Source organism: Scomber japonicus, chromosome 1 (assembly GCF_027409825.1).
Source record: "Scomber japonicus isolate fScoJap1 chromosome 1, fScoJap1.pri, whole genome shotgun sequence".
Lineage (NCBI taxonomy): Eukaryota > Metazoa > Chordata > Actinopteri > Scombriformes > Scombridae > Scomber > Scomber japonicus.
In genome coordinates, this window is record NC_070578.1 from 4,717,475 (window position 1) to 4,731,838 (window position 14,364).

Consider the following 14,364-nt stretch of genomic DNA (forward strand, 5'->3'; position numbering starts at 1 on the left):
TAAATAAATAAATCCTAGCCTGGCCAGGCTCATCTAAGGTGGACCAACCTTTAAGGTGGACCATCTATTCTCAATGTATAGTGACAATCTCAGTTACTGTCTGGCTGCTGAGTCTCTCCTGAGTTTTGCTGCTGTGGTGGTCGTAAATTAGTTTTTTTCCTTTTTATGACAAACAGAAATGGACTCATGTATATGAACTATTTAACTCATTAAAAAACCCTTTTTTGTGAGCATCACCCTCACTCCAACATATAAAAATGGCTCCTGACATTTCTAAAAAAAAAAACCCCAAATTCTCCTAAAACTCATCCTGGCACCTCTCAAATAGGAAAGTATGGTACTTGAACCAATATTACCATGTAACTGCAATTGTGGCATAACATGGTCTTGAAATGACAATTATATCATTTATCGTGAATATTTCTCAGACAATATATCATCCAATAAAAGTAGTTATCATGACAGGTCTAATTAAGGGTTTTTGGGTTTGCATAAAAATCTATATAGTGTATTGTCAAAGCACACACTGGTATACGGGTTAGTGAAGAATGTATGAGAGCTGCTGCTGTGAAATGAGAATGACCTGTATGGTGTGTGTCAGATTTTTATTTTTCAATAAATGCAGTTGTCCCAGCATAAAACCATAACTTCTTCTAGGAACTCAGAAGTGAAGCAGCTACACCATCTTTTAAAAAAAAAAGACTCAAATATGCTTTCGATAACTTTGCCAGCCTCTTTTACACAAGGAACCTGATATTGTTGTCAGACTGTAGTTTCTGGAATTTACACTCAGGTGTTTTATGTGGCACATTTCCAAGTTGTCTCTTTTGCACACAATAATAAACATGAAACCACTCAGAGTGAAAGTTTGGTTGTAAATAATGATGCAAGTTTGCTATCAATCACCAGTGTTAAGACTTAGTCAGAAGTGACCAGCAGGTGGCGGTGTGACAGCACAGAGACACCTGCTACAAACCTGCCAACAAAGAAAAGAGATTTTACAAATTTGTCCTTAGCCCACACTATCTTTACAACACGGAAATGTTCATGACATGAAGAAATCAACATGAATACAGTCATCATGAGATTCCCTCTCATGCTCACATCTATAAATAGATTTTATTACTTTATTGTCCTTGTCCAGTTAATAGCAAAAACATACAAAAAATACAAAACATTAAAATGACAATTATTATTCTAAATATATAAATTTACCAGTTCACTTTAACTGATATAATAACAAAAAAACAATATTGAAGCATATTAAACGCAATGAATGAGGGGTAGTCGTTATAGTGACATGAGGCTGTAATAACTGATGTGATGCATCTTTTAAAGGTGCAGTATTTAGAATTTAGTGGCATCTAGCAGACCTGTCTTGGCTCAAATAAAATATAATATTGCGTGTTTTAATTGGGGCTTAATCACCTGAAAATAAGAATCATTGTTTTATATCTACATAGGGAGCGGGTCCTCTTCCACAGAGCCCACCATATTGCACCACCATGTTTCTACAGTAGCCCAGAATGGACAAACCAAACACTGGCTCTAGAGAGGGCCTTTCATGTTTTTTGTGATTTGTGTGGCCTCTATAGGTTCTCCTACATGCTTGGAAGGGGAGGGGGTGGGTGGTTGGTTTTTAATCTGCTACCTCATTGCTAGATGCCACCAAATTATACACACTGCATCTTTAAAAAGCCTTCCAGATATAGAAAGACTGAATTTAAAGTCTTAAAGTTCAATTTCACTCTGAAACACTCTATAACTCATACACACTCAATAACAACTTAAGTCCAGAATCTTTGAATATGGAAAAAATTTTGCTGTCAAAAGTTGGAACTGCAGTGAAGCCCAAACATCCAATTGAAGGAACAATCAGCCAAACAGATCATCATGACATATCAAATGATAACAAATCCTTGGAGGAACATTGGCCTCATAGTTTGATTATCTGATTCAAGCTGTTTAACAGTGATCTTCCTGTATCATTGTGCCATATTGCTAAACATTTCTTCTATTTTAAGCCACAGTTTGCATTATTAAACTACATGTTGAGATTGGAGAAGAAGAATAGTAACAATCTGTGGAGCTGGCTGTTGCAGAGTACCTTAATGATGGATTTGAAAAGCTTTATAGACTTTATGATTCTTTATCTCTATGGTTTGTTTGCCAATCATCAGCAGTGGGGGGGTCCATACCTGCTGACCAATGACCGCACCCACTGTGAAAATAATTCCTAGTAAGTCCCTATCAGTGTCAACTGGACAAAACAAAGTAATCAACATATAATTATGCAACATTCTACAGTGTAATGTAGCTGTTATCTAAAGGAGGATGTAAAAAGAGAGTATCTTGTTCAGGGAGTTTTAGGGCAGGATTTTTTCACTATGTTCCAGGAAGCAGGAAATTGCCACCAAGGTAGTCTGGAGTGGAATGCCTCGGGGCTAGAACCCCGTGGCACTATATACAAGAGGGGTTAATATTTTTGCCCTCGCTTAGTCATGGAATACCTGTGCCAGATCTTTTTTTCATCAGAAAAACACCTGAAAACACGTCAACAAAGAGTCACTTGTTCCTTATTGGCTGACGGACTCATTTATCACATCTTACTGAAATCTGGTACTGGTGTGGCTGAAGGCTGCATGCTGGATGAGAATCCATCTACAGTGTGTTGTATCAAAGGCTCAGTATACAAACACACAGTTATGTCTTTGAACAGTCATTTCTGCCATAAAGCCAGTGTATGCAGATTTTTTTCAACTCATAGGGTAAAAAGGGATTTGCTTGCTCCTTTTGACTGACGCCTTGTTTTATTTTTCTAGGAATGACAGTGGTATGCCATGATATTTATATAAGTACAACTTCAATGCATTTTATTTGTAAAAATAAGAGATGGGGAAAGAATATTATAGAAAGACGTTTTGATGTGTTGGAAGGTGGAATGCAATTTTCTGATATTTTGTTTTTGAGATACAGCCTGTATTTCAACTTGCATTTTGTAAAATGTTTGTAAAAAGTAGATTTTAAATAAATATTTTACAAAGTTATCTGATTTTATTGATTTTTTTTGTATTGGTTTATTTATGAAGAGAAGCACCTCACTTGGAGGTGTGACCTTCATTTTGGTTTAGCTGTAATGTGCAGACTTGGCTCACCTGTTTCTCCCGCACACACACATACACGGCGCAGACACACACACAGGGAGGGGGTGGTGCAGAGGTATTATAGGGTTGGTGTAAAGTTCAGGTGAAAAATGTGGAAAGAAACAAAAAGTACTTTCCTGGAAACGTGACAAGTTATATAATTAGTTTAGTTAGTTTATAAATTTATATAATTAAAATAACATTAAACTTGCTCACTTATATTATACTTATATTTTTTGTATTAATAGTTTAAAAAGACCCATTGATTTACACAGGGGGTGTGGAACATCTATTGTGCTTTTAAAGGCTAAATAAGTTTGTCAACCGTATTTCTAGAGTAAGCATGAACGTTCATCATTAGCCTTAGAAACAGTAGCTTTATAAAACAATCCCACTTCGAGCTTTTTTGTATGAAGAATGAACTTTCATAAACCAACACGGACTAAAAGAATATGCAAGTCAACAAATCAATCCTCATTACAAGTCATACAACTCCCATACCTGATAAGCAGTGTGTGGTATGTTTAAAGGTCTTGAAAAAGCAAGCAAGTGGCCTTTGGGTTGGAAATGCTTTGTCACTTTACTAGAGTGTTTTTAATATTTCAAATTATAGACTCACATTTTTCAGATCTGTCTCAAAACAGTCAGGTACCTGTATATGAACCTCATATAACTTTTGTGCTTCTTATGAAAGAGTGAACAAAATACATCCATAATCCCCTTTTTATTCAAGAACTCCATTCCATTCATAGTTAAATGAAGATAAATGAGGCTTCAGCAGTCTGAGTTACTCAAATCAACTGGATATCTATCAAAGTTACTGCCTTTTACTCCCTAATGTGGCGGATATCCACTGGATTGACTCTCATTATTTTTCCAGCTTACTCAGTTGAACTGAAGTCATGGTGTACTAAAAATACTAAATATTGCACAGTTGTGTGGATTAAAAAGTGTACTTTATGGAATTGTCCTGGTCAGGGGTGTGTGAGGTCTACTGGGGTAAGTGCTGGTTGTAAAGTCTGACAGCTGCAGGGATGAAAACCTGTAAATGTAGTTGTTCATGTCTTGATTGTGAAGCCGACTTAGCTCGCAGCTCGCGTTGTTGTCTGCAGGGGGCGATACTGCGCCTCACAGCGGACTGTCTGCCGGAAACACACACAAAGAAGAAATAAAACCAGCTGGAGGAGGAAGTGATTGGATTCATAACACATGTGTTTATCTCGTGCGGTTATCTAAATGAATTAAGTTTTCTCCTGGAAGTCCGCAAAAACTCACAAATGGAAGGTGAGTTTAACTGCCGGAGATGAGTAGAGTGAAACCTCAAATAATGCAGAGACTGCTACAGCCAGTCTGATTCCCTTTAACTCATCTGTTCATTCACTATTGGACTGTAATCATTCCTCCTGTTCATACTGACCATTAGAAGATCTCTTCATAATGCACTTACAATGGAAGTGATGGAGGACTAAATCCACAGTCCTCCTTCTGTGTAAACATGGATTTAAAAGTTGATGTGAAGCTAATATGAAGCTTCAGCGTCCAAATGAGTCAAATCAAGTCTTCTATGTTGCAGTGTTACAGTGTTTTTAGTGTCAAAGTTCCTCTTTTTGTTACTATACTTCCACCACAGCTCAACAGGAAACACTAAGAGGGAATCTGATGCTAAAAAGACTGTAAATGTGTCAGATATCACTTGATATGACTAACTCACACTGATGAAGCTCAATAGAAGCTGATCATCTACCTTTAAATGACTGTGTGGACACACTGTGGATTTAGTCCTCCATCGCTTCCATTGAAAGCACATTTGAAGGAGATCTTTTAATAGTCAGTATGAACAAGAGGAGTGATTACAGAGAGGAACAACTCTTTACTGTTCATAAGAACATCTGACTTGAAAAATTGTGAACCTGACCTTTAAGCACTATTGTTGAGTGTATTTTGGGTGTGAGGTTATTTTTGTGCATGTTGGTAAAGAGAAGTGTGTTGAGTTCTGTGAACAATGACAAAGTAAATAATGACAGTAAAGTAGAGTAAAGGCTGGTTTGACGTAACTGAAACTCAAATGACTGGAAGCTTCCTCATTAACAATGGGCTTATCCAAATAAATGAAGCAAGCATAGGTGAACAGTACTACATTGTTACGCCTGGGTTTGTTTGAATGTGAGTCATAATAGTGCTCTGGTATTGTGCATGTTGGCAGAAAACATATATTTTTTTCCATACATATACTTATTAGTTATCTTCTAGATTCAGCTAGTGAATGATAACACTTTGTACCAGTACTCCCAATACTACAAGTACCAGCTCCATAGAACACCAGTTTGAGCTTCTGCCTATCTCAAAGTCACTCTATTAGTTAACACACTCCATTGTCAATACTAATACTAAACAAGGTAGGCAGTCCTCATATTATCCTAATAATGCTGCATATTATTTTCTTTAGTTTCTTAGTTTATGCATGAATCAGCAGGTTTAACACATATTCAGACGGTCAAGAAAACATTCTGTCAGACTTAAAGGTGCAGTATGTAGAATTTTAAGGTGCAGTATGAACAACTTTGTGGCATCTAATTAAATGAACTTGGCAGAAATTTAAAATAATTTTCGTAAGTATGTTTTAATTAGTGAATAATCACCTGAAACTAAGAATCTTGTTTTCATTACCTTTAGAATGAACCCTTTATATCTACATAGGGAGCAGGTCCCCTTACACAGAGACCACCGTGTTTCTACAGTAGCCCAGAACTGACAAACCAAACACTGCCCTTTCCTGTTTTTCATATGAGACCATATGTTCTCCTACAGCCTTTATAGAGAAGGGTGAAGAAGAAGTATTTAGGTGTTCAACCTCATTACCAGATACCAGTATATCCTACACACTGCACCTTTTGAGGCCTGGAGTTTTTTTCCATATGTCCCCACAACATTTTATATTATAGAAGAAATAGAACAGGAAAAAAGTTGATAGTATGGTTATATTGACTTTGTTTGGAAGCAGCAGTAATATTGCTGTCATTAACACTAGAACTTTAAGAGTGTTTAGCTCTTGTACTTCTTGTGTTGTGTAGCCTCCTCTGAGCTAACAACAACTGCAGGGGTCCAGTTTGATCAGGTTTTGTTTTTGTCTTTTCAACAGAAGCACTCGTTCGAGCCACAATCCCTAAAGACCTGGTGAAGGTTCTTGGTGTTGAGGTGAGCGGACGTTTCTCAGCTGACAGTTGCTGCTATGTGTAGTCTAGTGGTCTCCAACCCTGCTCCTGGACAGCTTCTACCCTGCATGTTTTAGGGCAGGGTAGTAGCTGTCCAGGAGCAGGGTTGGAGACCATTGGTGTAGTGTTATGGAAACGGTGTAATCCACATACTTTATCTCTGTTGCAACTTCTACTTCTTCTTCTACTTAGAGTGCAATCACCACCTAAGACTCTGAAGAAAATAGTGATATGAGAGCTAGAACTTATGTCAACTGCTCTGAAAATCATTGTTTTAGTTTTTTATGCAAACATATGAAACATTGACTGATTCTAGCCTCTCAAATGTGGATATTTGATGTTTGTCTTTGTCTCACATGACAATAGAACAAATATCTTTTACATGTTTGACTGTTGGTTGATTTATGTCCAGTAAAATGTGCTGTTTAAAATATAAATGCTGTTGTTGACAGTACTTGTGTCATTATGTCATTGTCTCATTCCCAGTCCCAGACCAGGTCCAAAGCAGACGCCTTCACCCAGGCCTTCCTGAAGAACAGCATCCAGCAGCACTCACGCCACGACCTGAAGAACATGCTGACTCACAAAGCTGTGATCCTGTCTTATACCAGGCCCAAGAAGGAGAAGAAGAGGAGCAGCAAGAAAGCCAAAGGACTGAATGCTCGGCAGAAGAGAGCCATGAAGATCTTCGACATCAAGCCTGAACACCAGAAGTTAGTCAGAAGTCTCAGAAATGGGACAGTAATTGTAGCTCATATGGAAAAAAAACCTTTTATGAATGAAGTAACATCAAAATAATAACATCAATGTACTCTTCATTCATTATCACTGCAGATACAAGCTTTTCCTGCCTCTGCATGACCTCTGGAGACAGTACATTATTGACCTGTGCAGTGGATTGAAACCATCATGGTAAATCAGCTTGAAGCTCTGAAATTGCTGATTAAATTGTTCATTAGAAGCTATTTTTAGAAGGCCTTATCATCAGTCTCATGAGCTTATGTTGTTTTTTGCAGCAATCCACAGTTTGTGCAGCAGAAGCTTCTGAAGGCAGACTTCCACGGTGCCATCATCACAGGTAGATGTCAAGTCTACATTACACTGACTTTAATTAGTAACATGCAATGCAAATCATCTGTAGGGACATTTAGAAGAAAGGCAACATTTTTAGATAGGAATACAAACAATATAAGAAGAGAGAGGAGAGAGGTTCCTAGTACGGCAGACGCCACTGAGCACGTTCAGAATTGCGGTTCCATTTGCAGACCTTGACATCACAATCGCTTGATTGTGTTTTACATTATACATTTCTCAAAGAATATCAGTGCAGTCAAGATGTCGTGATATGTTGCACAACGAGCTAGAGAAGCTCGGTGAATGAAACTGCATTTCCGCACATGCTCAGTGGCATCTGTCGTACTAGGAACCTCGTTCCTGTGGGTTACTGTGTTATCACCGAGACTACTGTAACTACTATGTCCAGGTAGGAAGCAATAAGTCATCCAGTGCAGCAGTGTGTCTCATTGAAGGGGTTTTTAATAGTACACATTGTGAGGTGGCTGTGTATCAGGAGGTAGAATGGGTTGTTCATTAATCAGAAGATGGGCGGTTGTATTCCAGGCTCCTCCTGTCCACATAGAGATCTGTCTTTGGGCATGATAATGAACCCCAAATTGATCGTGATGGCTGCACTATCAGTGTATGAATGTGTGTGTAATGGCTGAATGTGACATGTAATGTAAAAGCACTTTGAGTGGTCAAAAAGACTAGAAAAGTGCTAAATAAGTACAGTCCATTTACACAATACTTGTTAGTAGGATGTGTTCATTGCTGGTTTGTCTATAGAAGATTGCCAGACTGATCCTTTAATATGTATTTAAGAGGTTTAGGTCTGAGTCCATAACAGCAGGTAGATTTCTAAACGTGATGGATTCAAGATGAGCTCTGATTTGAATGGACTAACTATGGCATCAGCAGAAAATAATGACAGAAGACAAACCGTGTTGGTTCTGCCACATCTGATGCTCTGCTGTCTTGATTTTGTTCATTTCATTTCATTTCTAAATGTCTCACAGTGGTTCGGTCCAAATGTCCGTCATACGTGGGGACGACAGGAATTCTGGTCCAAGAGTTCAAACACATCTTTAAAATCATCACCAAAGAGGACAAACTGAAAGGTAGATACTGTTATCTCATTCTCATGTTCTCTTCCTGCATGTCTGGGCTCAGGTTACTGTGACTTCAGACTGAGCTGTCTGCCCTGATGAAGCACATCACCATGGTAACATATGCTGCAATGGAGAGCTGGGAGAAACATCGACACAATATTGATATAATAATATGAGCCAAGATGTTGTCCAGTAGATATTGTTATTAGGACTGGGCAATATTTGAATGATCGTTCACTGATTTTCAGGAGAAACAATCATATGTTTGCTGTAGAACTTAGATCATTCCACTGACTGATCAGTTATGATTTTGCATTAATTTGCCATATCGTATTGTGCGTTACAATGGTATAAAAATATTCTTGTTTATATGCTTTTTATATATTGCCTTAGTAGTTAGTAACACTTTCTACACAACACAAGATTAACATAAACAACCAAGCATAAAGATAATGAAATCTGTTTCATAAACTCAGGCATCCAGTTTGACGTTGTTTAGCAGATTCTTCTCATATCAGTTCAGTCTATAAAAACAGTTCCGCCTTCATGATTCCACTTGTACAATCCGAATCTGACCAACACTTTCATTCATTCATTTAAAGTCAATGCTGCAATCTTTATCATTGTATTATCTTTATTAGTGTTAAAGTGTCACTTGTAACGCATTGTTCCTCTCATTTATTTATTTTCTCCCCCTCACCCTCCACTGATGGTGTGACAGTGATCCCCAAGAGGAACAGCGTGTTTTCGGTGGAGATCAACGGCTTTGTCTCGCACATCTACGGGAGCAAGTTTGAGCAGCGAGCCAGCGAACGCTCGGCCAAGAAGTTCAAAGTCAGAGGAACCATCGACTTGTGACGACAGTGAGTGGTTGATACAGGACACAGTGAGACTCAACAGCTAACGGAGAGACACTCAGCACTGCCATGGAGAGATCTGTGCCATCTACTGGCCATCAGGAGGAACAGCAGCTGATGATGTCCAGGCCAGGGATAGAGGTTCTAACAAAAACTGTTACATTATGGGAAATTAGACCATTCTTTTGTTAATGTCTCCTGCATGTTCCTCAGCTTTTTGAGTGCTAAACTGCTGAAGAATGACTTTAGCCAGAGAAGGTTTAGTTGGTCTAGCATGTTGTTTATTAGTGCTTGATATTAAAAAGCAGTGGGAGAGCCTTTTTATATTAACACTAAAGGTTGTGATTACGTTCTGTTGTCAGATTGTCTTCCCCTGAGCCAGATGTGTGTTGCCAGGTGCACCACTCTTTGTTCACTGGTATCAGTTATGAAAGTTTCCTGCTCTGGTGTAACTAGAGCACACACACACACACTCTTTAAATAGATTGTAAATAAAACACTGTTCAGTGTTACCTTGTTCTGATGTAACTGTATCGTCATACAAAACCACAGTGGGAAAATGAGTCCTACGTGCCCTAAGCACGTCTGAAGTTTTTCCAGAAATGCAGGAATTGTAAGTACACATATTATAAATATGAAGAGGAGACTTTATCATATTATTTTATTTAGCACTCCTGGCTGCTGTCAGATAGTGGCGGTCGACTTAATCAGTTTTACTATATGAACCTTGAGGCTACAGGGTTATTTTAGCTTTAATTGATAATGTTGTTTAATAATATCATTTATAATGTACAGTTGAGACCAGTGAGAAAAGTCCTCATCCTCTTTTTGTTTTTAGGAAACATCATGCAGGACTTAATTGTGCCTTTTAGGCTGTGAGTTGTTTCTGCTTCAATAAAAGTACATTTAAAACGATGACTGACATAAGTGTTGTTGATGATGAACATCTGAGTTTGCCTCCCATGTATTCCCGCTCTGTAATTTATTTGAACTGGAAGGTATCTGTAACCCAAACATTTGGCATCAGTTGTGTTCAGAGACGTACATAGCAGAGGTTTTCCATAAAACCTCAGATTAACATCAAAACTGCATAATCCAGACTTTCTGAGTTCTAAATGTATCCAGGCTATGCTGTGTGTACATGTAGCGCACTCATAAATGAAGCCAAAGGGTTAATTAATCTTTGACTCCTTAGTCAATAAGTATATATGAGACAAATCTCAGAAAGTCCCTCTGTTTGCAAATATTGAGAAAGTTAGCATGAGACGTGGACAGGAAGACACAACCGCACACCACTTCCCATGTTGAAGTTTCTCACGCTCTTTCGTGCTGTTTACTGTGTTTTATTTTTCAATACGCTTACTCAGCATTTGTTTTCATCCAAACTGTATAGTAAATATATGCATGTGCGTTAAAAGATGTAAATTAATTAATATTTTTTTCAGGTTAGAAAGCAACTATGTAGATTCTCAATATGTTGTCAGTTTTTTTTTTTTATTATTATTTTTCATTAGTTATATTTATATAGCGCATTTCATACACAATGGCAACTCAATGTGCTTTACATAAAACAGAAAAACATGCAATTAACCTCCCCACCCCACATAATAAAAACAAAGTACAGAAAAATAGAAAGAGAGAAATAAAATACTAGAATAGAGCATTAAATATAAGATTGCAGCATAAAATAATAAATTAGCTTTAAAATCATTAAAAGGACAGAGTGCAAATGAAAGATTAAAATGTAAAGTGCTTTACATTTTTTATGGCCTGCTTGCAAATATGCTGCAGTTAGCGACTAGAAATTTCCTTTGTCATTATTATTATTATTATTGTTATTGTTATTATTAGTTATTGTTCCGTGTGCCATTCATTCATTACTTTATTTTCTAAATCATCTTTTTATTGACTATTGTAAAGATTGTTTTTGTAAATCCCTTTATATATTTCCTCTTTTTAATTGTGCAATTAGTTATTAATGAATGAAATGCGTTATTCCTCTTTCCGTGACCCTTGTGGGCCTCCATACTTAGGATGAAATTTATGCACTTCATTTTGCCCTAAAAAAAATGACTAGGATACATCTTCATCTTTTTCAGATTTTCAGTCAGGACAAAAGTGATGAACTGACCAACACATGGATAAACAGACCAACATTTACATCTGCTAACATTTTAATAGTAGTGTTCATTGCTTGGGCACAGTTATGATGAAATAATAAATTAGTGTCAGAAATATGATTTTACTGCTCGCTGTAGCCCAAAAATAAATGCAGCTAAATATAAATCTCCACTTGAGCCACTTCCACATTTGCCGCTTCCTGTAAATCGCCCTGATGTGCAGAAAGCATACACCAGTCACACAGCTAGTTGCTAGAAAGAAGAAGCATTTAATAAACTTGAATCGAAGCACAAAAATGCCCAGATGAGTAACATGGATGACAACAGCTGTCATCTGTTTGTGAAATGTGAAAAAAAAATATTTGTTTGCACACATAATTAAATTCATGGTTTTTGTAATTGCTACAGAATCTGTAAAATTCACCATTTTTTAAAATTACAGTTGGTGATGCATTATGAAATAATAAGTATACATCAAATACATACAATCAATTACTAACTCAGTTAATAAACATGACTTTTATGTAATATCATCTAATAAAACTGGGCATATTTGTACAAATGTTTCCTAGAAGTGCTCAGCAGCAAGGCATTTCTGAGGTTTTGTTTTTAGTTCGTTTTTTTTAGTGAATGTTGACACATCTTCCCTGAGAATTTCAAATGAAGCGCCCGCCCCCTTCCTTCTTGCAGAACGTGTTTATCTCTAAAGTTGAGCTTTCTTTGGAAAGCACCCATTGCGTCATCAAGAATAAGACATAAGTGTTTCAGCTGTGCTACTTGTCTCATTAGACAGAAAAGACGAACACATGACAACACCCAAGCATCCATCAGCAAGACACAGTGACTGCTGCACTGGAAGCGGATACTTGTTAACTTGTGAACTACAACAGAAACAAAGACACCATGGCAGACCAGCTAATATTTGCTCAGGAGAACCGTGAGCGGATCCAGGCTGTAGAGAACTCATTTGGACCGTTGAGCAAAACCTTGTCCAAGCTGGATCGAGTTCTGATCGGAGAGGGCCGGCTGATAAAGCAGAGCCGACGGGGGCCACAGCCTAAGGCTTTCTTCCTCTTCAATGATGTGCTGGTGTATGGCAGCATCATTCTGCACAGCCGCTGGCACAATAAACAGAAGATCATCCCTCTAGGTGAGCAACTTATCTGCTCCTGCAGAACATGATCCAGTCAGACAAAGACTCCCCTGAAGAGAAAGATCAGGGTAAAATAGATTTGATTGCATAATTTGTAGGGTTTGTTGGGTGTTTTGACAGCTAAAAGAAGAAAAAGTTAAGGGCCAAAACAGTCTGTCTATAAGAAGACAGACAAAAAGCAAAAGATTGACATTCAAAGCTAATTGTTTGGGTGCAATTTGCATTGACTTACAGCAAATCTGTGACAGCTACAGTTATAGAAAGTTGGTGCAACTCCAACAATAATGAAAAATATGGTTAGATTGACAAAAACCTGTCACCTGAATGCAACAGCTTCCAACTAGACACTGTGAATCAAAGGATGCCTGTAAAGAAACAAATGTTTCAAACAGAAAAAGACAGAAACTATCAGTCAGGTCTTTTTTTAAACTTTTATTGGTGAACAAGTGCCGTCTTTCTTACCTTGTCTCAACGTGCCATCTTTTTATTATTTCAGAGGACATCCAGTTGCAAGACCTGGAGGACGGCTTGAGAATGAGGAACCAGTGGCTGATCCGCACTCCACGGAAGTCCTTCTACGTGGCAGCTGAATCTTATGAGGAGAAGCAAGCCTGGATCGAACACATCGAGGACTGCCAGAACAGACTGCTGCAGAGCGGTAGGCGCACACCCACTTCCATCTTTGCCATTACCTGGATTCCAGACCAGGCCTCAGCCATTTGCATGCGCTGCTCTGATAGGTTCACCATGACCCAGCGTCGACACCATTGCCGAAAATGTGGCTTTGTGGTCTGCGGTGCGTGCTCCAAAAAGCAAGCACTGATTAGACATATTCATCCAACAAAGCGGTTGAGAGTGTGCGACATATGTCACCCAAGTCTCCTGAAGGCAGAAGCCCAAGAGATCAATCGTCTGAGGGGGGACAGCACAGGAAAGTCAGGCTCAGAAGAAGACTTGGAGGAGTTCAGTGAGGAGGACACAGAAGAAGATCAGGTGGAGGACCACGATACCAGCAGGTGGATGAATTGTGAGATGGGCTCCAGGTCCACCTATGTTTTCCTCAAACCAGAGCATGTGAGGCCCTAAACTATATCACATGGGCTGCAGCCACACAGACAAAACCTGTGTAGGACTTCTTTACATGGACGTGGGCCTATCAAGAAACATGGACACAAAGCTGCTATAGCTAGGAACAGTGGATGCATGTCAAAAGGCATTTTGACCCAGCCATGCCCATAGCAACAGAATAATGTATAAAGTAAAACAATATTGTATGTTATTTATTTATTTATGTGAACAGTTTGTCATAACTGCTTTTTACACATCGTGCTTTCTGTGTTAACACTATAACTGTGAAGCTGTCACTTTATTTTCTCTGTTCTCTTATTGTCAGAAGAACTTGAGTTCAACACTTTACTTTAACGCTTTACTACATGTTAAAGTGTGATTTCCATCAGATGTGTACATGTATATGTACTGTACACGGGGAAGCGTATTTCATTTAAAAGTATTTAACTCATCTTTGAAATGAACTATGGACAATAAAATACTTCCAAAGCAGAAACAAGATGTGTTTGTGATGATTTGACTGTTATTAGTGCGGAAGGTTACCATATGTTATCTAATTTGTTTGTCTATTAGCAGGATATTTCAGACTTCATGACAAATGTCAAATTTAAAATAACTCTGACAGGATGACATTATGAGGCAA

General features: G+C 38.2%; 2 protein-coding genes across 2 annotated transcripts; both read left to right on the top strand.

Annotated features, from left to right (window-relative positions):
* Window positions 1-4,342: 4,342 nt before the first annotated feature.
* Window positions 4,343-9,502, top strand: pop4 (POP4 homolog, ribonuclease P/MRP subunit). The gene is made up of 7 exons (XM_053320393.1): window positions 4,343-4,427; window positions 6,283-6,338; window positions 6,842-7,068; window positions 7,190-7,267; window positions 7,372-7,433; window positions 8,431-8,532; window positions 9,245-9,502. Exons 1-7 carry the CDS (start codon window positions 4,421-4,423, stop codon window positions 9,379-9,381), a joined length of 669 nt encoding a protein of 222 aa, XP_053176368.1. The 5' UTR covers window positions 4,343-4,420; the 3' UTR covers window positions 9,382-9,502.
* Window positions 9,503-12,282: 2,780 nt separating this feature from the next.
* On the top strand, window positions 12,283-13,879 carry plekhf1 (pleckstrin homology domain containing, family F (with FYVE domain) member 1). Its single transcript, XM_053320647.1, has 2 exons — window positions 12,283-12,650; window positions 13,150-13,879. The coding sequence occupies exons 1-2, from the start codon at window positions 12,404-12,406 to the stop codon at window positions 13,737-13,739; spliced, it is 837 nt and encodes a 278-aa protein (XP_053176622.1). The 5' UTR covers window positions 12,283-12,403; the 3' UTR covers window positions 13,740-13,879.
* Window positions 13,880-14,364: the final 485 nt, after the last annotated feature.

Bases quoted from the DNA above. Each gene is read 5' to 3' on its own strand.
- plekhf1 (XM_053320647.1), top strand. From the start codon at position 12,404: ATGGCAGACCAGCTAATATTTGCTCAGGAGAACCGTGAGCGGATCCAG. The intron at 12,651-13,149 runs GTGAGCAACTTA...TTATTATTTCAG, and splicing joins ACAGAAGATCATCCCTCTAG to AGGACATCCAGTTGCAAGAC.
- pop4 (XM_053320393.1), top strand. The intron at 6,339-6,841 runs GTGAGCGGACGT...TCTCATTCCCAG, and splicing joins TGAAGGTTCTTGGTGTTGAG to TCCCAGACCAGGTCCAAAGC. The intron at 8,533-9,244 runs GTAGATACTGTT...ATGGTGTGACAG, and splicing joins CAAAGAGGACAAACTGAAAG to TGATCCCCAAGAGGAACAGC.